Source organism: Pseudonaja textilis, chromosome 7 (genome assembly GCF_049901715.1).
Source record: "Pseudonaja textilis isolate UNSWEBS1 chromosome 7, rPseTex1.2, whole genome shotgun sequence".
In the NCBI taxonomy this organism is placed as follows: domain Eukaryota; kingdom Metazoa; phylum Chordata; class Lepidosauria; order Squamata; family Elapidae; genus Pseudonaja; species Pseudonaja textilis.
The window spans coordinates 24,674,643-24,702,624 of NC_141996.1; the positions used below are offsets into that span (position 1 = coordinate 24,674,643).

The window sequence follows — 27,982 nt, forward strand, 5'->3', positions numbered from 1 at the left end:
ATGTAAGAAAAGAATCTTGGCAACAATATTTATTTATTTTATTATTTATTTATTTAAATCCTATTGCCGCCTATTCGCCCATGGCGACTCGAGGCGGCTTACACAATGTAAAACCATATTTAAAACAAAAATAATAATAATAAAAAACAAAAACTAACAAAAAGAATCAAATAAATTCGTAAAGTAAAATATGAAGGTGGTCCGCTGCCACCCTTTCACTTGGAGCTCCCCCTACACACATGAGGCATCTGGCGCGCCTCACGCAATCGACCAAGTCACCAAGGCGACAAACCAGAGGAGAACTCGTCCACCGCGAACTTTTGAGTTTGCGCCGCCCCCCTTCCAGTTTCCGGTACAGAGAAGCGGAGGTGACGCACGCACGCGCGCCCGCTCTTGCGCCTGCGCACTAGCTGGCGAGCTGTCACGGCGCTCGCGTGTTTAGTTTGCCGTTGCTGTGGCAGCCGTGGCCTTTGTGGCCTGGCTGCGAAACGTTCGGGCAGGACGGAGGCACCGGGGAACACCAGCGGCAGCTCGGCCGCTTTCTCCTCCTCCTCCCCTTCTCCATCCCCGCCGCAGTCGCTCACCTTGCTGGTGATGCAGCCCTGCGGCGGGGACGGAGAGGCGGTGGGCGCCATGCTGCAGCCTCAGGTGGTGCAGCCCGCGCAGGCTGTCTCCAAGGCGCCGTCCGCCCAAGGCAGCCTCATGCTCTTCTACGAGCTGGGGCCCGCGGGAGAGGCCGAAGGAGGGGACAGCGAAGCCGGCCACGGGGCCACGGGCGCGGACGGCGCGTGTAGTCCTACCGGCGGCCTGGAAGACCTGGACGACGAGGATGAGAGTGGCGCCCAGTCCGGGGGAGGCGGGAGCGGCGGCGGCGGGTGCAAAAGCTGCACGTACGAGGGTTGCAACGAGACCACCACCCAAGTGGCCAAGCAGCGCAAGCCGTGGATGTGCAAGAGGCACCGCAACAAGATGTACAAGGATAAGTACAAGCGCAAGAAGAGCGACCAGGCCCTCGGAGGTGGCGGCGGCGGCGGCGGCGCAGGCGGCGGGGGAGGAAACGCCCCCTGCTCGGCTACCGCGGTGGTGGCGGCGGCGGCGGTGGTGGCGGCGGCCGGAGCTGCCCTTTCGGGGAGCAGTGGGCGAATCGAGGTAAGGTTTGAAAGGAGCGGTCCCAGCGACGGGCTGGGTTTCTTCTTCCAGTTGTTGAGTTTCAACGGATAAAGGGCGTGAAGCAGCTACCTACCGTGTGAGGCCCATTTATTAGCTAGTCTGGCTAAGATTTGTAGGCATGATTTGTGAACGCAGTTTACAGCGAGGAAAACTTCTGTTAAGATATCACTTCCTGTCTTTTTCCACTTAACACTGGAAAGACCAGGGGTCTCCAACGGTGGCAACTTTAAGACTTGTGGACTTCAACTCCCAGAATTCCTCAGGCAGCAAAGTCTTAAAGTTGCCAAGGTTGGAGACCCCTGGTCTAGGCTAGAGAAGTTCCTGGAAGGAATCCTCTATACTTTAAATTACTTGACACAAAACATTACATTATGTGCATATCTTTTTCTAATTGGCGGTCGGTAGGCTGTTGTTACAATATCATGTACTTCTTTACCATCCCAGCCCAAAAACTAGTCCACTAGGTTTGTGGATTGTGTGGTTGGTGCTGCTATTTAGGTACAGAATGCAATTCTGCTTTGGTTCCACTGATGCAATAGCCTGGGTTAGCTTTCAACAACAGACCCCTCACATCCCGGATGGAAACTTTTTCAGCTCCTTCCCTCAAAAACGATGCTATAGAAGCAGTGGTCGCCAACCAGTGGGCTGGGGACCACCAGTGGTCCGCAAGAAAATGTGGGTAGTCTGCAGAGAAATGTCACCAACAAAGCACTCCCCACAAAGGCAATTAATGTGGAATGTGAAAGATGTGTGTTTGTGTTTATTTTCATGGTCATGATGTGCACTGAAGATGGTGTTTGATTTTGTTGTATGAGGTGCAAGGACAGTAAAGGAAATTAACTAATCAGGCTGCGCGGGAACACAAGGCTGCGCCGCCCACATGGCCTGCGGAAACACAGCGGTGCTTGCATCGCTTGCATTGAGAACGAGGTAGTGAGAGGAGGGGGAAAAGGCAGAAGCGGGGAACTTGTCCCACTCGCCCCACGTGCCTGGCCTGGCCACTGGCCTGCTTCTTTGCACTTCTTTCTTCTGGTTTTGACTACATGCAAGGAAAGCAGCAAAAGGCTTTCTTTCTCTCCCCCAAACTCCACCAGAAATACGTCTTTGGGACCCTGCAAGGCCTTCTGCTCCAAGAGGCTGTGCCAGCGCAACAAGTGTCACTAAGACTCATTTCTGGCGGAGTTTGGGGGAGAGAAAGACTTCTGCTGCTTCTTCTGCTTTCCTTGCATAAAGCCAAAAGTCGTGTGTCGTGTCGTCGTCATCCCCCCCCCAAGTCTGCATTTTCCTGCAGACTTTTTTTGGGATTTCCCAGCGTCTCTGGTCCTTGGGATTTAAAATTATGAGTTTGGTGGTCCCTGAGGCCCAAAAGGTTGGTGACCCCTGCTATAGAGCACTGCACACCAGAACAGCCAGACAGAAGAACAGTTTTTTCCCGAAAGCCATCACTCTGCTAAACAATTCCCTCAACACTGTCCAATTATTTACATCTGCACTACTATTACTGTTAATCTTCTCACCAGTTCTTTTCACCCATCCCCTCCCACTTGTGACTATATGACTGTAACTTTGTTGCTTGTACCTTACGATTTATATTGACTGTTTCCTAGTATGATTTGATTGCTTATTGTACCCTATAACTATTATTAAGTGTTGTATCTTATGATTCTTGACTCTTGATGAATATATCTTTTCTTTTATGTACACTGAGAGCATTTGCACCAAGACAAATTCCTTGTGTGTCCAATCACACTTGGCCAATAAAAGAATTCTAATTCTAACATAGCTACTTTAATTATTATATCCAAAACTCAAATAACTTTTTCTCGCATTCATTTGATTTATAACCATTTTACTAATATATTATTACGGTATTTATTTGTTAAATTTATTGCTGCCCATTTTGCAGTGGGGCTACTCTGGGCAGCTTACAACTATTATTTTGTGGCCTCATCTGGATGAACAAGGAAACAGCTCTGGCTGAAACTTACACTTTCCAATTGCTCTAAGGTTAATTTTTAAATGAAGCTGTTGGCTGATTTTTGAACTCTTAGGAAAACTTTCATCCACTTGTGAATGGATAGGCCAGGAATATCAGGATAAGAATTTTTAAAAACAAATTTCTATCAAGTTTCTTAATGGAGTATGTCTAGGTCAGTGCAGTTACAACCTCACTGCTAGAGCAGAAGCTATTTACAAAAATAATTCTGTAGGATTCTTACATTTAAAATATTTCTAATTTCTCAGAAATATTTCTGACTATAAAACTAAAATACGGCAGATTTCACATGATTAAAGTATAAAAAATATATTCCGTGGAAGAACCCTTACATACTTATCTTTACTAGTGATTTAACCATTAGTTTCTAATATTTATTTTAAAAGTCTGAAATTAGGCTATAGCTAAAGTTACATCATGTACCTACTATTCTGTGTTAAGTACATTATTTGCTTGATAGAGAAAACTTATTTATCATTACTCTATTTTCAAAATATGTTTTACTATAGAGAGAAACAAAATTGTCAAATAATAAGTGGTTAACTTATAGGCTACCTCTAAAGTAATGTAGTCGTTTTTCTAATGTAACAAGTACAATTTACTTTTCCTTTTTTTGTGTGTTTATGTATATACTAAGGATTGCACTGAAACTTCCGTTTCTGTATCAAAGCAAAGAACAGGTAATATTGGAGATCGGCCTGCAAAACCTACACTTTTGGAACAGGTGCTAAATCAGAAAAGGCTGGTAAGTGCTATGATTAATTTCTAAAAAGCTGTTTTATGAAATGAATATACTAGTAAAATAGGGTAAAACCATTCTGCTGCATTTATTTCATAAGTACTTTTAAAATAGGACACATATTTCTGATGTGCTATTAGCCCAACTTTGAGAAACCCTGAGTTTTAGGAAGTTGTTCCACTGTAACTTTTAGCTTTCTTTTCTACTTACTAGTTGGCTAGGCCGGTTGTTGCTGCTGAAAGTTACAGGTTTCCAAATATTGCTGAACTCAACTCCTGCTAGTCAATAACCCAATATATTCTGGAAGTGTTCTGTTCAAATTGGAAAAAGTGAAACTTCTAAAGCAAAGAAATAACAGGGCAGGTAACAGCATCTGAGGTGGTTGTTCACCATTTACAAAACATGAATGACTTAGTCGTCTCTTTTCTAATCATTTTTCTGCAGTAGCAATGCATGACTTGTGATTGTTGCCCTTTGTTTTTATAATCCTCTCAGTTGGTCGTTGTCGTCCCCCAACCCCAAACACCAGGACACTGGTGTGAACACGTTGGCACCAGTGAATATCTGGCTTGGGAAATTTATTCATAATCTGTTTCTGCCATTCTCGAACTCCTCCTCCAGCATGGAAATGGAGGAAGATGGAAATTAGAGTGGCAATAGAGATTATGCTTCTAAAGACGTCCCAGAGTTTTGTGCGTCTTAAACTACTGTTTCTATCTTGGAAGAGATGAGGGATAGTTAACTCTTGAACTGTAAAGTAGAATAAAGCTAATACAGATTATAGTGTGTCCCAGGAGTCCTTAAGTTTATAACTATACGGGTTCTACTATATAAAGGCAAACAATTTAAAATGAGAAAGCAATATATTTTTATTTAATTGGTCTGTCCCACTGAATACAAAATGTCTAATGTGGCCATGTGATTATTCTGCATGTATAGTATTCAATGCGATTCCAGGATTAGAGTAGGGGGACTTACATTTTTGTTTCTGTCTAGTCACTTCTGAGAAGTCCTGAAGTTGTACAATTTCTGCAAAAACAACAGCAGCTGCTAAGTCAGCAAGCATTGGAACAAAGACAGCAGTTTTCAGGAACACCAATGTAACAGCAACAGTTTCATAGCAGAAGTAAACTCTATTATAATGAGGTCTACTGAATTTCTGAAATTTGTTGTAGTTGGCTTCGTTTTCTGTACTGCCCTTTTGCTTTTTTCTTTGGTTTTATTTGAAATTGACGTTTTAAATTATTTTTATGAGCTTTGTGCAGCTTCTCCCTTCAATTAGAAACTTCCATTGACTCATTTTGGAAGTTATATTGATGATTTTGGGAAAGGTAAACTGATAAACAATAAGCTGCTTTTTATTTTATGCAAACTAACCTTGCATAAAGTTATTATTTTATGACATTCATTGAAGAAAACAATAGTTACTTTCTATGGAAGTTTTAAACAGTGAACTTTGAGCCACTCCAGTAACTTCTTGTTCAGGAAGCCACATCTGAGTTTATTTTACTAACTAGGGGACTGTAGCAAGATTTGGTTCACAGTCCCATTACTGTTTTAGATTTGTCTCCCAGGCAATCTAATTGATAATTTTATATTACATTATAAATAATGTGTTCCAGGTTTGTATTAATGTTATGTACATTTTGTACACATGGTTGAATATTTAGTGTATTTCAGTATATTACTGCCAGGATTCATTAAGAGGCATTTATTTAAATTTATTTATATTATTGTTGCATTTTAATGACTTATTTGTACTAAGGAACACTCATAGTTTATATAAGACTATTTTAAAGCATCATTTTGTATATTTGTAATTTTTGAACTCTTTCTTAACATGCAGTTTTTTTAAAAAAACTTTTTGTAAAATGTCATTTAAGTTAATTTTTTACATCCGACTTTTTAAGGATTTTGTAATTGTATAAATTAGGTTGACTCCAGTGTAATGAATAACATGAATCAATCTAAGGGCTCAGTCATTACATGGTTCTGTTGTAACTATAAGTCTGAATCCAAGCCATCATGTATAATTGGTATTGTCTTCTACATTATCATATCCTCATTACTTAGTATTTCTCAGCAAAGACCTTAGTGGGTGACTTTGGACCACTCACTCTTTCTCTCAGCCCAACTCACCTCAGGGTTGCTGTTGTGGGGAAAAATAGGAAATGAGTATTGGATACATTCTCTGCCTTATATAAATAATAAATGGAGGATTAAAAAAATAAACTGTTTCAAGAAATACAGGTTTAAAGTGTGATTTTTTAAAAATTTCCTCTCTACATCAAATGTTTTAAAACCAACTATTGGTTAATTTTTTTCAATACTGTTACAATTCGGTTGCTGTTTATATTCAACATTCTGTTTCATTGTCCATTTCTGTAAATATTATATATGATATGACCCGTAATGGAGTATATTTTGGTGTAACAAAGCCTATAGAGTGAGACAAGCTGCTCTCACACTACTAGCTTACCACCTTTATATGAGAATGCCTAGTCACAATGCAGTTGAAATTACTTAAGAAACAAGCCCAAGCCAGTATAGGTAGGCCTTGACGTATGATCGTAATGGAATCTGTCCATCACAGCCATTAAAAGAGTCATAAAACAGGTCAACCTACCTTTTCTCAGTGAACACCATGATTGTAAAGTGACCACTGCAGTCAGTGAGCATACCAGTGGTTCTCTACGACTCAGTTTTGTTGAAAACCAGGAGTAAATGCTGGTTTTCAGCAAAACCATTGTATAAGAGATCATGTGACCACGGGATACTGTAAATGGGCTGGTTGCCAAGTGCCTGACATGGAGTCACATGACCATGGGAGGGGGGCAGAAACTTTGGAATCTAGTAAGAAGCACTCTGAGAGATGTTGTATCTTTGAAAAATTGCTAAGTGACCAGTTGTAAATTGAGGATTACCTGTACATGCAAAAAAGGAGCTTCCAGGAAGCCAATATACCAGAGGAAGCAGAAGGGCTGGTTGGTCTCACATTTTTGTGAAATGCTCCCATTAACTCAAAAACTGTACTTGAGATAGATGCAAAAAGGGACCAGTTCACACCCTAAAGCAGGGGTCTCCAAATATGACAACATTAAGACTTGTGGACTTCAGTTTCCAGAATTCCTCAGCCAGCTATGCTGGCTGGAGAATTCTGGAAGTTGAAGTCCACAAGTCTTAAAAGTTGCTAAATTTGGAGACCTCTGCCCTAAAGACAGCTGCTGGGCAACTGTCAGCAGAGGCAATAAGGATAGAGGAATATTGATGTTTCATTGCCCTTAACTTCATGAAGGCATCCCAAATATTTACCCATGTTCTTATCCCATTCGGGAGAGATGGCTCCTCAGATATCCTGGACCCATGCCATGTAGGGCTTTAATGGTAACATCTTGAATTGGACCCAGAAGCAGACTGGTAACCAATGCAGGTATGCAACTCTAGAAGCTCCTACCAGCTGCAGCTTCCAAATACTCTTCAAGGGCCCCATGTAGAGCGTGTTGCAGTAATCCAACCAAAAGATGACTAGGTGAGTGACTGTGTGCAGGGCCTCAGGATCCAGGTAACTTCGCTTGTGCTTCATCCCTTTGATCTTCTCAGAAATCCACAGCACATCCTGGGATTGCTGCACTGGAAGCAGTCACATATTGACAATACAATCCAAGTCCTCCCTTTCTGACCTATCTATCTGGTCCCCATGAAAAATGCCAAGCTCCTCAATTCCCATTAGACCCATCAGTTGCTGCAGACACATCAATTGAATAGACTCCCATCTTCCCACACAGATGATGCCATCGGATTGGAAACTTCTGTGGCTCCAAAGCAATTGATTGATATCCTCTACCAGACCACTTTTCAACAACCTCAAGGCAAAAATATATCTGTTATTTTGCATAACATGAATCCTTGGATATGTGTGGGGAAAACCACCTATTATTCAAACCACTGCTTGCCATAATCAGATGCTTGGATAGCTTACACATGCTGGTACTTAAAAATTTTGTGGGAAAAGTACGACATGTAATATTCAATCCATTCAAAGGTAATGATGATACAAATAAGTCTCTATTAATTTCCCATATTCTACTTGTCAAATTTCAATTTATGAATCTAAGTTGAAATCTTTGTTTTAAATTTTTAATGTCTTTTAAGAGTTGGTCTTCCCTACACACATTTTTTTGGACATACAAAGACAGTCCCAGCCATTCTTTCAATGGGCCAACTTATTGATAGAGAGAGCTCTTACATATAGTTTTGTAGATAGTTATCAAGTATCTAGACTTATATAAATCAGAGAAAAATTGTTACCCAGATTTTTTAAGGTTACAATCCTGTATAGCATTGCAGTGATCGTTCAGTGCTCTGAAGCCCACTTTCAAAAAAATCCAAGTAGAATTACAATCTGGTACCTTACTTATAGCTGCAGCAGAAACTGTGATTTCTTTAATGCTAAATTTCTTATGTTATTGGGTTAAGGTTTAGATCTGTAGGATCCATATGCTTTTTAATGTACCTGATCAATTGTTCCTGGGTGGGTGTGGGGTGGGGGAGAATTTATGTAGCTTTGCTGCAACCAAACAAATCACACCAATAAATAAGGCAAGTGGAAGAAAATATCTATTCATCTGATTTTAAATAAAACTAGTACAATCTCAATCTTTAACAGTATTACTCCTGTACTATATTGCAGCATCGACTACCTTATTTATAACAAACTTTTTATAAGATTCGATTTCTTTTAACTGTAATATTGGATTGTTTTCCCATACACAATGCACCAAAAAGCTCCCTCATGTTGAGAGATTCTTTGATATCACCATCTGGATCATTCATGAATAATAGGTTTACTTCCTTCATCAACAGCTAATAAGCCTGAGAATAAACAGTTTATAAAGAAGCCTCTGGATCATTAATAAGGTTCAATTTTTAATCAGTAAAAACTGGTGTCAATTTTTTTCCCTATAGATTTCTTAATAAGGAAATAGTTGGCCGGCATATAATAAATAACAGGCCATTTGGTTATCTATGAAGCAGCCTTGAATATCATACATCTTTTCACTACTTCCAGATTGTTCCCCAGAAGGTTGTGAATGCGTTCTCAACGCATATAACAGTATTTAAGAAATGTTTTTTTCCTAAACTTAGTTGATGATAAATGGTTTTTCTGCCAAATGACTTAAATTTTCCAGTAGATTATTTCAAAGCATGGCCTATTTATGAACACATTTAAAGCTTTAAATTTACCAATTTTAATAGTTGTACAAAAACATTTGGACACAGAAAAATCATTTTTATGCAGGCAGTCTTAGCTGAATTCTGAAAGAAGTAATCTTAAGATTATTTTTCCAAGTACAATTTAGCAGTCAATATTTTTATATACAGTATGTGTTGCATTTACCCATGTTTCATGGCTGAGATTGCTCTGGGTTTACAAATTCCCAGGACAGTTTTTTTTACATAGACTGTATTCTGATATTTTTTTCCTGTTTTATTAGTCCTTTTTTTACCACTCCAGAAAAACAAAGCCGGCTTATAGGAATAATAATCATATATTAATAAGGATTTAAATTACATCTTCCCACATTAGTTGAAAATATCACACTGCATTAGATGTCACTGAGATTTTATTTGAAACACCACTGTTTGATAGGTTTATAAATGTGTTGTTCACAAGTATATAAAGGAACTACTGCAAATGCATATCTTAACATATATTACTCACAGATTACTTTATGACTGTGTTCACACAAAACACTGAGCTAAAGTTACCCATAGTTTACCCAACCAAATTTCTTGTATTTACATAATTTATTAAACTAAATTGGACAAGTGGGCTAGGTTTGCATTATTCACTAGGCTAAATATGACTGGCTAGTTTGTGGTTCAGTATGTCATGCAAAGGCAGCTTATGACAAATATATTTCCCCTTTTTTTCTAAACCAGTTATCCCTTTTTTAATGTAATATCGATTGTGCATATATTGTTTAGATACACTGTAAAATTTAAGAATAAAATTCAAAAATTCAAATTCAAAAAGCTTGTCATGATTCTATTAGGGCTTAAAACTTACTTTTAAATTTTATTAATTTGTCTTAATTTAGGTTTTTCTTCCAGCTGCACCTAAATCTGTATTTATCTGTAAGCAGAAAGAAAGATTTCATATTTCGAATAAAACTGATTATAGTTCAGGTATCACAAATTCTATTTACCTATCAGGTTAATATAGGATGCCTCTTTGGCAGTGCTATGAAGCTATTCCTTTGATACAATTACATTTAATGTATTTTAACAATGCAATTGAATAATAAAATTTCTGATAGTAATGTAACTAGAGTATCAATTTTCTAAAACTCATCTCCTGTCAAAGCTTTAATTCTTCAAAAGACCTAACCCTAACCTTGCAGAAACCTATACATACAAGAAACCTAAACCCCATTCTTATTGTTTAAGGTGTTTGGATTGTACAATCTGATATCAAGAACCTATTTCCCCCCATAAATCACTTGCTTCTATGTTAACAATCTGCCAAAGGATTGAATTTGGACAGGGGGTACCCCAAAACAAGAATAATTTTTAAAAATTAACTTGGTAATAGTACATTCAAGGGCAAGAAACTTAACCAAACTAATATTCTGATTAGCAAAATTGAAAAAAGATGTTGTGCTTAGGCTTAAGTACTTAAGTGCTATCAGATGATTTTCTCTTCTGGCAAATGCATTTTCAGTTTTGTTGTTAAACTTGATCCCTTTTGCAGTGACTAATACTTTTGGGCTACTCCAGTGTATTTTTTAATCATTCAACATTATGTACAAACTAACTGATCAAATAAGTAATATATAAACTGAAGGAAAGGATAGCACATATTAACAATATATTATTTACCTTCCACTCAGGTTCATTGTTGATAACAATTGCTCTCATTTATTATGCTTATCAATAATTAAAACGTGGGAGGAAGTAGTATTTTTACTGAAATGCTACAGTATTTATTCTGTAAATGATGCATTTGATGAGTGAGTGAAGCCTGGCAACATACGAATCTGAAGATAGAACCATGTTTTGTATTAAGCAAATTGCAATTACCACTGGTCAACTGTCCATTTTTACTATCAAGGCAATTATTAATGTCTTGGGGTTAATATATTGCATGCTTCTTCCTTTCCATTGCAGTTGTAACATGTGTGAAGGACTATAGTGCCCTGCTAGCTGGGTAGAAATCATTCTAGGCATTACAAAGAATAGAATTAAAAAAATATTAACCATAGCAGCTTTATATTGCTTCTTCCCATCCTGCCTTATCATCACTGAACAACATATTTTAGTAATTCTTGGAATTAGATAATGTTGTTTTTTTTACATCACAGAGCCGGAGGTCTCATTCAGTTTCAGCTTTCTTTTCAAACCGATAGAGATGGTATTTAGAGAAAATTGCATTTGCAGGCTTATAATTGTTACTCAATTGTACAAAATGTAACCTTTGTAATTACAAACAATGTTGAAATCCACATGTCAGGAACAAAATGAAGAACCATAATCACAATATTCTAAGTCTCCAGAAGCACCTGCTTGATGTTATTAATAAACTGCCACTCTGAAAAAGAGCTACCATTTGCTCCATTTTAAATCAGTATTATTATTTTCAGAATTTAACTTTGATATATAATTTTTTTTACAAAGTGCAAGCAATACTGGTCTCATTCCATATGAAAAAATAGGCAGCTAGTCATATTTCTATGGCTTCATTAATAGACAGAATACAATGACAAAGTACTGCACTTTTTACTGCAATCTTATTAACTAATAAAACATGTAATACAGAATGAAAAACAGTAATAGTGTTTATATATATATATATACACACACACACACAATCATATTTACAGTTATATACAGAAATTTAAGGGAGAATCCTATAAGCCAAGGCCAGAAGCAATATTTGTCCCCTAGAGTGTGTGGAGATGATTCTTATGAAACAGAGGATATTGGATTATGTGGGGAGCCCATTTGTGTCAGCACTTTATCTAGCCATTGCAAAGGTCCATGAAGATGGATCTCAATCCAACATGGAGTACTTGTAACATCCTGGCGATGGTATTCTGCTCCCCAGCCCTACAAAAGAGACAAATAAATAGCAAAGGATGAAAGAGATGGTTGTTTTATTCTTCATTTTATTCAAGACAAGACTGCTGTATCCACAGAAAAGTTTCTGCTGCATTTTAACCATTCATCATTTTCTATATAAAGAATGGCTGCATATTCATGTGTTTGAATTTTTTTACATCTTTTAGAGACTGTATTTGTTTGTGCGATGATTAAATAAATGGTTACTTAAAAGGATTTTACTCAAAGCTTCCTTGTTGCTTGGAAGTCATGAGAAATAATACAATTGTGGATAGCTAATTTCTAAAAACTATGGGTTTTAATACTATTCCTAGAGTATGTGGATAAATCAAATCCATATGAGAGAATATCACATATCCTTGGCTATGTGGTAAAAGGTACATGAATACTTGAGATGATTGTTATTGCTGTTTTAAAGGCAGATTATTTTACTACCTTATTTTACATTGTCTAGATATTATTTATGATGGAATGTTTTAACTTTTATCTTCTATTTGTAAATGGGAAAATAAAGGATACTTCTAATAAAAATATATGGACTTGGAACAAATCTCAGAAATAGTATTATTTCTACAATTTATACTGCATCCTTCAGCAAATATGAATTATGAATCGAACTTTAATATGGAATTACATCTATCAAACTTTGAGTTCATTAAATGGTTTTCCATCTCCCTCTGGTGGATGCTTGAAAATCATTTCAGGTTGATGTCGCAATAGCTCTTTTCTATACAAAGCCACCCAGTACTGCCGTTTATTTATGGCACTTTATGTAATATTATTACTGTAAATAAAACCTACTGTATATAATGTAATCTCTCAAAATGTTTGAAACTTTGATAATGTGTTCAAAGTGAAACTTAACTCTAAAGAGAGTGAATGATGAGAGACGATGTAAATTGCCATTGTGGCACTTCAATTGGATATGCCAACTTCTTCCAGAAATCAAGTTCAGTATAAACTTATTATTCCAGGTTAAAAAGTGAGGGAACCATGCAAAACTAATATGACTAGTTTGGGTTGTTTTGTTAATCAAAACTATTATTATGATTAATTGGCATCAAAAGTCAAATTATTAACTTGATTTGATGGCATCCTATTCCAAACAACTCTGTAATGTAATCTAATTGAAATTGTTTTATAGCCTTGCTAATTGTTCTGTTCTGATTCTAATAATTCACTATAATCCAGTAGAAGCTTTCCCATTTGTCTTCAGTAGTAGCATCACAGGAAAATAATAACAAGCATGTTTTCCCCAAATATGATGCACGTGCAAAATTGTAGTATGCATGGATTTTCTGAGTTACAAATGCGAGGCTATTTTATAGAAATTATTGTAACAGCAAGGGAGGGAGGAAACATACAAATGTGAGGAACTGCATCCATGAAAGGTTCCTACACATGCTGTTGAGTAAAACTAATTGTTTCTGTGGTTTCCTAAAGTTTTCTACTCCTACAAAAATGATATGGGAGTTTTAAAAAAATCTTATGATTCTTTAGAATTTTGGTAACATTCGAGCTTAATTTATTGTCAATGTGAAAAATATGACTGTTCTACATGTATCCAAATGTTCATTACTTTGCACTTTTCCTTACCTAAAATGTTTTGGGAAATAAGATTCTTATTATGTCTCCTTTCTGGATTTAAATGAAATTGAAGTCAGTCGGGGACACACCCCTGGAGAAAAAATTGAAGCAGAAAGCTTACCCACATCCTCTTGCCACCTAATATTAAAAAATGTGCCAGAATTCCCAAACCCACCTATGAATCTTTCACTCAGTGTTGCTTTTCTTTTAAAAAACATTTTGAAAGCACTCTTCCCCAGTCCCTCTTTCCATCAAATGGAAAGAAAAGGGTAGAGTAAAAGTGAGCTGATTCAACTCAATTTTCTCCTTATAAAATCCTGGACTAAGAGTTGTAGATCTGTGATATCAGCAATGTATCAAAATCATGCTTCATTGCCACCTTGCTGATTTTTAACCCTGCCTTAGGAACACTACTGTCTCAAGAGGCTGAAATCGTGACTTGTATTTGCTTTAGTCAAAGGAAAGAATTTTGCATTCATTCTTTCTTGTCCAGTACAGATATAAAGTTAGTTAGAAGAAATATAGAGCTCTTTATCAGAAAATTATGCTTCTGAAACTGACGGCAAATGCAAAGAAACTAGCATTAACATACCTATTATGTACAAATCCAGCTTTTGGAAGAAATGTAATCAAAGTTTAATTGCATATATTCTTAGGGAGATCTCTTGCCTTTCCCTTTTTGTTTACTAACAAAAAAGTAGCTTCAGGTTACAAAATATAAAATGTTTTATTCATGAGATGCAAATGTATGGTATTTCCAGAGTTTGCAGGGTTCAGACTAAGTAGGCAGAAATCAATTTGCCCCTGCTAAAAGATATCCTAATTGCAATTTGCAGGCCAATCCTAAAAAAACAAAATAAAACAACCACCAAGGGCTTCAGATACCACAAAAATGCACAACTTTGATAGACGTAACATTTTTGGTGAGTGCAAGGGTCAGATCAAATATAAAGAAAAATTAAAATATGTGTGATTAATATTGTCTCTGTTAAAGTTAGAAAGAATGAAGCACCTCTTCATGAATTAAATACTGAAATTGAATAAATACACAAAAAATATTATCGGCTGAAGTAACACGAAAGGATACATTTGCTTTTCATTTATAACAACAATGAAATCATCAGCAGTATTTTAACCTTGATTATTTGGAAAAAAAACCCCTCTATTTAGCAGGCTTCACCTCCAAGAAAGAATGTATAGTATTAGCACAGCTCCAATTCTGATAATCCCATGACCCAAAAATTCTGAGGATCACATATATGGATTTTAGTTTTGGGACTTTTCTAATTTTGCACACAATCTGGAAGAAATAATGAGTCATTCATGTAAGCCAAAAAGAAAATTGTCCTTATCTTTGTATCAAGGGAGTGTAGTTTAGTAAAATACCCCAAGAACTTTGTAATATTTCATTGGTCTGTTAGAAGATCCTATAAATGCAAACCCTGGTTATGTCATCAAAGAAGCATAGTCTTAAATGAGGGAGCTAGAAGAAACTTCTTGAAGAAGGCTTGGGAAAGACAAAAGTCAGATTTGCCTGATCTAAATCAAAGGACCTGGTGATAATTGTAAATGAAATCTGAAAACAGGTCAGAACAGTAGCCCAATGCAAGTATATTTCCAATTTACTTTTGCATGGGTAAATTAGTGATCCTTTTTCACTGCCTGTGAGAAATGAATCCTAATTGAAGAGGCTACACCTAGTGATAAAACAGTGTCACAAATTACAAATAGTTCTGATAATTTTTCACTTCTTACTTGTGTATGATGAAGCATCATGAAAATCCAAAATTTAACACCTCCCGTCCATTAATTCATTCCAGGCTTTGTGTCTTTTAAAATGTTCTTGCAACAAAGAGGTGTATTAAACCTTTTAAATTTCATAATCAAAACCAAAGAAAGTTCTTACTTTAACAAAGCTCATCCGGATGGTGCACATCTTGGTTAGCTCATATACCACCTCAAAGCCATGGTTAACTGACTGGGCAAGCAACTGAGCGAAGAGTTGGTTGTTGAAAATCTTCAAGCTGCATCCACTGGGAATTTTGCAGACAGTGGCTGGGTGGAAACCATGCTGATAGTTACAGTTGCGGCTCTGTACAAAAATGCTGCTGTCGCTCACACATTCTGCATATACCTCTCCTCCAACATAATACAGATGAACACCTTTAAGAAAAAAGAGGTAGCCAAATCTAATCTAATTTTCAACAAATTAAAGCCAGACTTGTAACTCTTTTTTTAAAATCCATGTGTTAAAAGGTTCCTTTATTTGGATAGTAACTGTGGAATCCTGAATCTGAAAGTTTCGGGCTTCCTTGCAAAAGTCAAAAAAAGTCCATCCCCCCCCTTAGCCATCATCACATCACATGGTCCAATCACCATCCATCCTAAAGTAAGATTCCCATTTCATTATGCACAACACTCCGTGACCTTGAGCCAGCAAAAGAATTTTATTTTGTCTAACTAGATATATTCAAAGAATTCCCTCCCTCCCACTGTCTCAAGCTCAATTGTGGCAGCGTGAGAACATCAAATCTCAATATGGCTTCCAAAGCTGACAAATACAGGTAGTCCTTGATTTACAACCTTTGTTTAGTGATCGTTCAAAGTTGCAACAGAATTGAAAAAAAATGACTTATGACCAGTTTCACGCTTACAACTATTGTAACATCCTCATGGTCACGTGATCAAAATTCAGATGCTTGGCAACTGGCTCATATTTATGATGGTTGCAGTGTCCCAGTGTTATATGATCACCTTTTCTGACCTTCTGATGAGCAAAATCAGTAGGGAAGTCAGATTCACTTAACAACTGTCTTACTAACTCTTAACAACTCCAGTGATTCACTTAAAATTGTGGCAAGAAAACTCATAAAATGGGGTAAAACTCACTTAACAACTGTCTCGCATAGCAACAGGAAGTTTGGGCTCCATTCTGGTTGTAAGCCAAGGACTACCAGTACATACATTTTAGAAACGCAGTTTTGAACTCAACCATTTTCTGAACCCAAATGCTTCCAAGCAGTGTTTCTTATTGCTGCAGAAGAAATGTGCTTTTACCTTTTCCTATGTGCCTTCTGGTATTTTCTATAGTAGAGTTTCTGTTAACGTTAGATAGCAATCCAAGGCAGAATCTGTTCTTGTTGTTTGAAGGATCTGTAAAGCCATCTATTAGTATACTTCGAGAAGAGGCCTGAAAAGTCTCTCCAACTCTGTTATTAAGTTCATAGTATGCAACTGAACACCAGTGCTGTGGTTCCTCATAGCAAACAGGGCGGAAGTCTGGAAGAAGATTTCACAGATGAAGAAGATACAACAGAAATGTAGAAAGAAGCATGTTAGGAATATAAGTCACCTAACGGGTATTTGGGTTAGAAATATATAAACCAGGATAAACATTTTAAAACTGTATCTTTAAGAAAATGCAAAACTGTAATTCGGTATGGTTTCTCAAATGGCCGTAAGATGGACCGAGAAACCTGGTTTGTCTTAGTCTCAGAAGAGAGTGTGCGTCAGTCTGTTTCCTTCTGTTGGAGAATATTGCTGTTCCTCCATTTTTCCTAATTGACTGATATTCATGGATTTGATGTAAGTCTGATACTGAACTGTTTTTGACACTGGACTTTGTTACTGGATTATCCCTGGATTGAAAACTGATTTACCTGTGAATGACTTTGGATTCCTTATTTTGGACTTTGCTTAATGTTTCTGGAAGTAAAAACCTACATTTACTGTACAGTGTATCTGTGTACTGTGTGTGTATTATTCAAACACTACTCTCAAATACGTCTCCCTGTATGCACTCATTCTCCTAATGGGGAATTACCTCAACAAAGCACAATAATAAGAACGAAACTGATTACATATCTGAACTGCAAATATACTCTTCATGTATATTGATACAGCTGGTACCGATAGAGCAGGAAAGAGATATAAAGACAAATAGCACAATTAAAATGTTAACTCACTGTGGTATTTTCAAAAAAAGGATGAAAGGAAGTAAATTTCATCATAGTAAATATTAGAAAAAGGACTAAAATACATTTTAATGTAATGGTATTCATATTTAAAAAGTGTTACTAAACCATGATGTTTTGGGTGACACACCAGCATTGACTAGCACCTAACAACTGTTATTCTCACGGTCTGAGTTGCCAAAGAAACTGAGCAAATATAAATTCAAGCTGCACCATTCAAACCTAAAAATATATTCTCACAATCCATATCAGCATATTATGTTATCTTCATATTTGTAACTGGGAGTAACATGAAAGAGACAGCAACTTGCAAAATATGATAGAAACATAGCTGCACAGTTCAGTTGTCTTCCAACCATTGCGCAGGTAGTTGTTTGCAAGTAAAGCTCATTATTGAAGAAACAAGTGCAGAAGACAACTGTGATTATAGTCTCCAAAATGAGCATACTATCAGTGATTGAGTGAAATTGGCATTTGCATTTGTGCACGAAAAGTGCACTTAATATTAAATGAATATGTACAGAATTGTTTTTCTTTTCTTTGATATGTGTGTGTCTGAGACACATGCCAGCAGTCAAATTAGGCATTTATGAATTTTTGACATAAGGTTAACCAACACTGGACATTACTGAACTTGGAAAGGGGAAGGAAAGAATGAAACTAGTCTGGCCTTGCATGTTATTCTTCAAGGAAAGATGAGAAGTTCAAAAACTTGAACTTAAAGCTGAAGTTTTAAGTTCAAAAAAAGGCAAACAAGGGCAAAACATTATTAAGTTATATAAGATCACAGATAGTGTACAAAATGTGGATAGCTTTTCATCCATTCACAGTATTAGAAAATTTGGGTCATATCTTGAAATAAAATGCTGGGATATTCAGGAACAATGGCAGATGTGTTTCTTTGTACAGGCATAATTAAACTATGGAATGTACTGTTATCAAATGAAAGAGCACTCTGACACGCACAAATCTGGGTAACATTCAAGGGCAGAAAAAGTAGTTAAGTTTTAAAAAGTGACTAAACAAATTCAAGGAGAAGATAGCTGCATACTGGCTGCAGAACCGATGATGATGATTCTTGACTTGATTCAACAGAGTTCTTTTTCAGGAGACCTTTAACACTGTCCTTCTCAAACTGAGCAAGTTGGGTGGACTTCAATTCCCAGAATTCTCCAACAAGCCATCCATTCAAGTTGAGACTGAGTTACATGGAGAAACACTGATCTAGCAACTTATTTTCTCTGTCTCCATTTTAAGTATGTATCCTAATTACTGTGCACCACATGGAAACTGCTTTAAAATGTTACCTTGTAGTGTCTACTAGGGTACACTGGACAAAAGTAATAAAATTTCAGTTTTAATATAATATAGACTTTTTAAATTTGCATTTTCAAAATCTATACACAAGCCAAAACATAGTTATACTACAAAATACTTGCAGCATTGTGAATTGTGATATAGCTCAATTAACAATATGTGTAAAAGAAAAATAGATGGGGGAAATGTTTGTGAAAGGGTTTTTTTTTGTTAGGAAAAGTTACATATAAAATTTGTGTATTAGGAGAATGCATGCAAATGGATACAAACTGGGGGGGCAGTGTTTTTAAACAATTACTAAAAATCTAGAAATAGGGCAGAACAATCATAAATTGGGGGGAAATGGGAAACTATACAAATCAAATTATATCCCATCATTAGTGTCTTTAACTATGTAAGGAACTAAAGAGTAAACCTGTTCCAACCTCTTAAGAATAAAAGTGGATTGAAGAGGGATAAAACCTGTATAAATAAACTAAAATAAACCTATGCATCACTACTTTTACTTTTTTAAATTGCTCTTTGCCATGACAACTGTTTATCCTTCCTAACTCAGAGGAAAATCATTCAAATCTTCAACAATATCACAAATATTCAAATCAAATCAATAGAAGACTATTCTGGTTTGAGTCTACCAGAAGTGTTTGGTTAAGGATCACTTTGGATGAAGATGGGCTGCTGCAGAAGATTTTGGGAAAAGTGGCGATCAAAAGCTACCTGAGCAGATGTCAATACCACCCTTAGTTACCTGGCTTGGCCTTTCCATCCAAGGGATGTATATGCACACTTGCAGGGACATCCCAGCTGCTGAACGTTTCCACCAACCAACTTGCTATTTCTTTCCCCTTGGAACTCACAGAGGAGGGGGCTCTCTCATGGCTGCCCTGTTGCGTGATATGATCCCAGTGGAGAACCCTCCTTCCTCCCTTCCTCCTGCCGCCCTTGGATCTGTACTCTGGCCCATGAAGGTTTCTTTTTCCCATGCTGGGGGAAGTGGCAGAGTTGTTTTTTTCCTTCCCCCGCCCTTGTTAATTTTGGGGAGTAATGTTTGTATTGGGGTCAAGCTCAGGTCACTGCATGTAACTTTTGGGTCACTCCCTGCCTCTGGACAGTGTTCATACTGTGTATTTCCCTCCCCACTTCTGACAAAGATTGAATAGTTCCTGGGCTACCAATCGGGTCTGAGCCAAATCCTGCTATGGAAAAAAATACAGTATTTTCATACTTTCAGGTTCTCCATCAGTAGATTTACCTCCATTGGGCAGTGACAGCACTAATGGACTCTCTATAACTGCATGTACAGGACATCCATTGTGGCTTCGTGATATTTCTCTGCCATTATAAGGTGGAGGAGGTGTATCAGCTAGGAAAAAGAAAACAATGCTGGACTTAGTATTTCATAACCTGCCTATATAAATACAAAGAAAAGACTTCAGAGACTGAAGCACAAATATTTATTACACACATTATATTGGATTAGATCGGATGCTTTCAAATGATTTCATTTTATGCACACATAAACCACAAAGAGTCCAGATTCTCTGTTTCAACTTCCAAGAATACTTGGAACTCTGTATTAATGTTTTTGTTGACTATCTGAATATATCTATTCAATTTATCACAATTGGGATAAATTAGGATTGCATACATACTATTTTTGCATAACACAACACACACACACACAAACACAAAATCTTTTGAAATAAATTGGGCTGAGTAAGTGGCTCGAAGTCAATCAGGGAGTTTCTGTGGCTAAAATAACTAGGTTTCCTTGTTCCTAGTTTAAAACCTTGAGTACTCCCTATTGAGTACTTTAGTAATTTTAACTAGAATTATTTCTTATTGCTGCTGGTTTTCATATCTTTTTTCTATTGTTGCTTTTATAATGTGTTGCAACCTCTACACAGTCTTTAGAGCTTGTTGAATTATAAAAACTGTAAAATCAATAAACCAATAAATCAATTAATAAATAAGCCACTCTTCAAATCAAATTCTCAGAGTAATACAGCTGTTATTAGCAAAATTGCTTGAACTTGTAAAAATGAGGTACCATTGAAAGCCAATTTATTTTATTTTATTTTGCAAAGCTCTAGAGTGGCATGGTGGCCTAGTGCATGAAAGACATTCGCCTCCCAGCCAGAAAGTTGAGAGTTCAGTCCTAGGTAATAGCAGATATTTTGTTTCTCTCTCAGTGTGCAAAGAGAAAATTATCCGCTGCCAACTCCACATAGGCATCAGGAAGGCCAGCCAGCCAGGAAACACTCAGCTCCATTCAGTCACCTCAATTCTACCCTGAATTAAGGGGTAACAGGGTCTTAAAAAGAAAAAAAAAAGATTCAAAACTCTGATTCCTAAAAAGAAATTACTGTAGACTCAGCACCACTCATCTAGTGTTCAGGAATAGTATTTTGAATACCTGTGAGCTCATAAGGACTTCCCGGTGCAGAAGAATTTCCTGGGGAGTCTGGGTAGCTCATACTGCTTGGTGACTGAGAGTACATATTGGGGGATGCTGGGAAAGGGGTGCAGGGAGGCTGCTGGAAAGAATCAGGGTAAGTTGCATTGTGAGGCATCAGTGGTTCACTGTGAAGAGATGTGTTCCGGAATTTGGCAAGGAGGCTAAGATGTGGGTTGAATTCACTATGTCTTGGAACCAATACAGGAGGTAACACTACAGCAAAAGAACAAAACAGATGCTTTGAAAATAAAAGTTATTTAGAGTCTTAGGCAGAAGTATCTCATTACCCATCCATAGAATTTTCAAACAGACATTACATATGATGCTTTAGCTCAAAACTATAGCTTTTCTAAAGTTACGAACTATGTATTTTCCAAGATCTGGCACATTTGTCACATTATACAATATAATCTACTTTAGATTATTTCTGAGCTGCTTGATCACAAGCATGTAAACAGAAATACTAATTATTTGGAACTTCAAGTCTAGAGATTTGTGACACAGCTTTAAGGCTTTAAAGCTAAAAACTGCAGCAAGTACAAAATTCTATTGCTAAGTTAGTTAAAAGAGAATCTGTTAATATACAATGGTTCAGAAGATACTTCATGGTGCCATGCCACTGCAGAGCAAAATTCAAGGTGTTTTTGGGTAGCTAGCAAAACAATCTGTCACCAACCAGAGAGTCATATGTTATCCTTCCTCCTGCCCTTGTAGGATTGCAGCAAAGCTATATTATAGGTTCCTTCCTTTCCTTCTGTATTTTATAAGATACACATTTGACCTGCAGTGATATTATATGTTTAAGATGTTCTTCACAAGGTAAAGACTTAAGGGAATCTGCAGGGTCTAATCTGTCATCTGAAACCAAAAATGACTTGAAATCACACAAAAGCTAAGTACCAAACAGTGCTTAGCTACTACTCTTATCTAATACAGAGTTCTTTCTTAGTAATTTCCAATGAAAATGTATGCAGCAGCAATATTATTTATATTTCCTGTATAAATAACATTTAGTGCAGTTCAAAGTAAGAAGCTAAAAGAACTCTACAACTTCAGCACCTTGGACAAGAACAAGATATACGGAAAGTTACATGCCAGGTATCCATAATTAAAATATTTTTTTAAAAAAGCAAATGAAAAGCTTTTTCACCTATAGTCAAGTATAGTATAATAGCTTTTAAAAAGCACATAAAGTTTTGTTTTGCTTTATAACTGATACAGAAGTTAGAATATGTAGAATATAGAATTCTTTACTGGCCAAGTGTGATTGGACACATATTTGTCTTGGTGCTCTCAGTGTACATAAAAGAAAAGATACATTCGTCAAGAGTTAAGAATCATAAGGTACATCACTTAATAGTTGTAGAGTACAATAAACAATCAAATCATACTAGGAAACAGTCAATATAAATCATAAGGATACAAGCGACAAAGTTACAGCCATACAGTCACAAGTGGAAGTGGATGGATGATAAGGAGTGATGAGAAGATTAATAGTAAATAGTAGTGCAGACTTTGTAAATAATTGGACAGTGTTGAGGGAATTATTTGTTTAGCAGAGTGATGGCATTTGGGGAAAAACTGTCCTTGTGTCTAATTGTTCTGGTGTGGGAAGTGCTCTATAGTGTCATTTTGAGGGTAGGAGTTGAAACAGTTTATGTCCGGGATGTGAGGGGTCTGTGAATAATTTCACAGCCCTCTTTTTGACTCGTGCAGTATACAGGTTCTCAATTGAAGGCAGGTTGGTAGTAATTGTTTTTTCTGCAGTTATTAACAGACCAAGTTACATAACTAAACAATCAGATTGAACATGATGGTAGAATTTACCTAGGCTAACGTGCATTTGTTGAACAAATTCTTATGTTTATACCATTAAAAATCTACAAATTTAAAATACTTTTTAAAACTACCTGATTAAATGTAAAGAATTCATCATCTAAGAGCCACTAATTTTATTAATATAATTTTATTATTAATATATTAATATATTTCTATTATTGCTGCACTATTTTCAGTCATTCCATCCAATAGATTAATAAGCGTAGCATCAGAATTCTCCTTATGTTTTCTTCTCAGGATTTTGATCTTCCAATGACTTAACTAAATGTTTGCATCTGATCTCTTTGACCTACTTTGAGCTAGCTACTTTTTTCAATCACAGCTTGTAGGCAGCTTTCTTTTTTTTGCAGATAGAATAATTATGAAATATGCGATCAATGCAGTGCTATCCTTCATTAAACATTTAGACGATTGACTTACCTGGGGTTTCCACTCTTCGATAATGGTAAGGATTAATGCAGACTTCTTTCTGCTTTGAGCCAAATGGGAATTCACAGCATTCCAGAGGTTTTAACTCATGATGAGACTGTAGATCAGGCCAGCGCCACACTCTGCAATAAATGACATGCGGCAAACCTTTGCGATGAGATACTTGCAGCCTTCCATCCAAAGAGCGTGGGATTGTCACACACTTACTGGGCTGCCCAGGACAGCTAAGGGCCCTCTCCAGTTCCTCCATGGCACCTTTTTTTTTCTTCAGCTTCTTTACCAAGGAGTCAACAGCTTTTTCTGCCCATTTTTCCTCTTCATCTCCTTGCTTCCAGCCCAATAGCCTCTTTACAGCTGGGCTGGTGAAGGAGAACAGAGAACTTATAGGGGTGCTGGAGTGCATAAGAATCCGAGAATACTGGTATAAATTCAATTATTCAATTTCTTTTTCTTTAATGAAGAATCTTACTACTTGAAGAGATTCTCCTTCAAAATCAGCCTTTTGTCCACATACTCTGGGTTTTGCTGGATATATTTAATCCCAGTATCTTCAGGTAGAGAACAATTCTATAACAGAAGGGAATTATTGTCATATTTCTATTTGCTTTTTTTTTTTTACAGTTTGTCACTTCAATTTCTAAGCAATATCACAGATTGTCAAAAATTAATAGTATTATCAAAGTTGCTATATAAGATTGCATATGTGTCCATTATATAAATTACAATAAATTATAAATGTGCATCTTATTACAAAACATGTTTTTTTTTCCAAAAAAAGTTAGGAATCATTTGTCAATAAAGTTGAACAACTCCTTTTTCCTGAGGTATTTCTTACCTGGGAAATACTAAATAAAGAAAACTTAGCAAAATTTTCTGTAAATACTATTTTCACATGTTTGCAGAGGACACCATTTTTCACTCCTTAAGATATGAGACTTTGTGGAGGATGCATAACATTTTCCAGAATGCCAGCACAATGTGACTAACAGTAAAACAAAAATAGGCTATTGGAGTCCATTGGAGTGGATGTCTACATTAAGTCGAATGATGAAATCTCAGATAAAAAATCAAAACACAAAGAAAAAAGCAGGAAGAAAGAAATAACTGAGATCATCTATAGTTCAGCCAAAATAAAAGCCCACATGAATCCCAGAGTGATATTATGGGTTAGGTCCTGCAAGGCTGGTGCAAATTGCTCCCTTTCTTCCCGTTCTCGGAAAAAAAGATACCCAATATTGCTATTGCTTCCTTTACATAGCATGTATGCTTATTTCTGGATGCTCTCGGCAACTCCCAGAACAAAATGTTCCACGGACCTGCAGATCTCCAAATCTTCCTAATGCTTGGTGCCTTGCCTTGCTCCCCCCTCAGCTGTCATCACTGAAAAATTCCAGTGGTGGACTGCTTGTGCTTTGAACCGGTTCAAGCAAACCAGTAGTTCCAACAATCAGCTGGCTTCGCCCACCCACCTCTGCCCTATCCTGTCCTTTATTTCCTGCTTTCTACCTCATCTCAATCATGCAGCACAGCTGATTCCCACCCCACTCACTGTTCTACTTTCCGTTGCTGAGCTTCTAAATGTTCCATTTTCAGTGCTGCATGCAAGTGCCTTAGACGCGAACTGGTTGTTAAACCATTTGCAGCCCACTACTGAAGAAATCCCTCCTTAATTTTTCTTGTTCTTCTTTTGTAAAACAGCCTTTCCTGCCTAGAACAATTGATGTGCTTCTGGACCAAAGCAGCCTTGTTGTTCACATGCAAACCAAACATGTTCGTTTCTAATTGCTCATGAACCATCCAGAGCCAGTTGTTCTATGCAGAGAACAGTATGAATTTATTTGCAAATCCCTACCTTCCCATCCTTCGTCCCAGATTAAAGGGGATGGGGATGGGGAATGCTAAAATGTATGTATTTCCAGCTTTGGAAATATGTTCAACAGGAAGATTTGAAGAGAAAACAAACATAATCTACTGATATGTAGAATCTGTAACCTATAACAATAAAGGCACAAATGAGTTCTTGGATAAAAGGCACAATTAGCAGAAACAACAAAGGGAAAATTGATTGCAGAATGTGCCATGTATTGATAAAATAAGCTAAAAATTATATTATCAGTGAAAAAAAAAAGACAGAGGTTAGTTCTTAGATTTCTTATTTAAAGGAAGCAACACAATGACTTAACATTTTACTCTAAGCTTCCTAATAAAATAAAGTAACTTCCACATTTCTGTTTGCGAGTACTGTCCTGTAGCTTCATCTTTCCATTTCCCATTTTCAAGAATTGTTAAAGTCTAGACTGAAAAAAATCTCTTGGCTTCAGTTCCAATAACCTCTCTGCAGATCCAGGTATGACATTTGTAAAATTTGTAATACAGGTAAGTCCTTGACTTACAACAGTTCATTTTGTGACCGTTCAAAGTTACAACAAAGCTGAAACAAGTTAGTTATGGCCATTTTTCACACTTATGACCACTGCAGCATCCCTGTAGTTATATGATCAAAATTCAAAAGCTGGGCAACTGACTCATATTTATGACTGCTGCATTGACCGGGATCATGCAATCACTTTTTGCAACCTTCTGACAAGCAAAATCAATGGGGAAGCCAGGTTCACTTAACAACTGTGTTACTAGCTTAACAACTGCAGTGATTCGCTTAACAACTGGGGCAAGAAAAGTCATAAAATGGGGCAAAACTAACTTAACAAATGTCTCACTTAGGAACAGAAATGTTGGGCTCAGTTATGATTGTAAGTTGAGAACTGCCTGTATTGTTGAAACAGGAGATACAGATGACAAATGTAATATATAGGCATTAATGCAAACATAACTAAGCATATCATAAATATACTATATACTGTTGGAATCGAAGATAATTGCATTTCTTAATTTTAAAAAGTTGGATAATATTTTAAATGGATAAATATGGGGCTTCAGTTGTTTTTAGATTGCAAGTACAATCATTAGGAGCCATCCTTTTATTTCTTTTATTATAAAGCCCCTTTTTATTATTGTTCAGTACATTAAGCATTGTTTTGATCATCATCATCATCATAATCATCATCTCCTTAGTGGTGGCTGGGTGGATTTTATGCTGCCCCTTTCTAATCTAAACCATAACCACAATTAAAAACCTCAGAAATGTCAAAATCAATTTCCTGGAGAAAGATCTCTTATACTAAATGTTAACAGTGTAAAAATCTATGCATTGCTGATTTTGATCTGACATTCCCAGATATAAATCTGTTTGGTTCAGAAATATACCGAAAAGGATAAATAGAGTCCCTTTCTTTTTCAGTTTTACAGCAGAGTTCTCTACAACCTAGAAGTTGGCAACTGCTACAATCTGTAAGTGCTGAAGAGTTTCAGTTCCAACACATCCTGGAGCTACAAGGTTGGAAAAAGATACCGTGTTAAAATAAAACTGCTTCTTTAAAATTATTATGAGCTGTTTGGAAGGAAGTTGGCATCCCATGGTAACAAATAATAAATGAAAAGGAAAACATGTGGTGGTATGGTCAGAAAAAAAAGTAAGATTTGGGTAGTATTAATTTTTTTAAGTAACATAATACAATTTGGTAGTCTATCTTATATCCCTGTGGATTTGCTATTCTATTTTGAAATGACCAAACCTGCATTTCTTATGTAATATAAATAGCGAAATATCTATTAAATGTAATGTAGAATGGTTCAGTGCTTCAAAAATTCTGGAGATCATTGAATTCTGGATCATTAAATTCTGGAGAAACTACTGGCATTGAAATGAGGTCTTAACTCTATTATAAAAATGATCTTTATCATCCAGGATGCAATGTGCAATTACAATGAGCAAACAAAGTGTACCATCTACATAAGAGCACCAGTGGGAATTAAATTTTGGCAATCAGAAATGAAAAATTAACAAACTATTGCTAATGAAAAATAAATCATTTTGCTTCATCGTGCTTTGGAATTCAAATACCACCATGATACAGAATATTGTTTATTACACGGATAAAAAGAAATCTGATTCACTGATACGTACAACACACAGTCAGTTATCTGTACCCCGAGACTTACAGATTTATATGTCTGATGTATCATCTATATTAGACACACAGTTGTTAGGTATGTAGGCTAAATTTGCATTTATAACCATGCTTAAGGAATGCTAGTATTCTGATTAAGGAGCTATTTTGATAAGTCATTTTGATAAGCATATAAAGCACTGAAGTACAGGTTGTATGCCTGAAAGTTGGTACTGTATATACTGGTTCAGGATTTATGAAGAAACATAGGTTGTAACACACAGTATTAAATATGAAGTCACCATGTGGAATGATCCAATTATCCAATAAGGGAAGTAGAGAGAT

At 36.6% G+C, this 27,982-nt stretch overlaps 2 protein-coding genes across 4 annotated transcripts in view; one reads left to right on the top strand and one right to left on the bottom strand.

Moving 5' to 3' along the window:
- The first annotated feature begins 407 nt into the window (after positions 1–407).
- On the top strand, positions 408–27,814 carry RFXAP (regulatory factor X associated protein). 3 transcript variants are annotated; one of them, XM_026708901.2, is made up of 3 exons: positions 408–1,149; positions 3,804–3,911; positions 4,902–6,150. In XM_026708901.2, the coding sequence occupies exons 1-3, from the start codon at positions 595–597 to the stop codon at positions 5,007–5,009; spliced, it is 771 nt and encodes a 256-aa protein (XP_026564686.1). In that variant the 5' UTR covers positions 408–594; the 3' UTR covers positions 5,010–6,150. The 3 variants fall into 3 exon arrangements, with proteins under 3 accessions (XP_026564686.1, XP_087793379.1, XP_087793380.1); XM_087937253.1 differs by lacking the exon at positions 4,902–6,150 and adding an exon at positions 26,929–27,814 and having other exon boundaries at positions 410–1,149; XM_087937254.1 differs by lacking the exon at positions 4,902–6,150 and adding an exon at positions 7,691–8,561 and having other exon boundaries at positions 410–1,149.
- The window catches only part of SMAD9 (SMAD family member 9), a 37,315-nt gene continuing 18,844 nt past the window's right edge, over positions 9,512–27,982 (bottom strand). The window contains exons 2-7 of the mRNA XM_026708879.2: positions 23,622–24,197; positions 21,321–21,575; positions 20,157–20,267; positions 16,671–16,892; positions 15,520–15,776; positions 9,512–12,014 (exon numbers count right to left, since the gene is read on the bottom strand). Of these exons, the coding sequence (XP_026564664.1) occupies positions 11,871–12,014; positions 15,520–15,776; positions 16,671–16,892; positions 20,157–20,267; positions 21,321–21,575; positions 23,622–24,033 (1,401 nt within the window). The 5' untranslated portion in view covers positions 24,034–24,197 and the 3' untranslated portion in view covers positions 9,512–11,870. The remainder of the gene's footprint in view (positions 12,015–15,519; positions 15,777–16,670; positions 16,893–20,156; positions 20,268–21,320; positions 21,576–23,621; positions 24,198–27,982) is intronic.

Bases quoted from the DNA above. Each gene is read 5' to 3' on its own strand.
- RFXAP (XM_026708901.2), top strand. From the start codon at position 595: ATGCAGCCCTGCGGCGGGGACGGAGAGGCGGTGGGCGCCATGCTGCAG. The intron at 1,150-3,803 runs GTAAGGTTTGAA...GTATATACTAAG, and splicing joins GGAGCAGTGGGCGAATCGAG to GATTGCACTGAAACTTCCGT. The intron at 3,912-4,901 runs GTAAGTGCTATG...GTTTCTGTCTAG, and splicing joins TGCTAAATCAGAAAAGGCTG to TCACTTCTGAGAAGTCCTGA.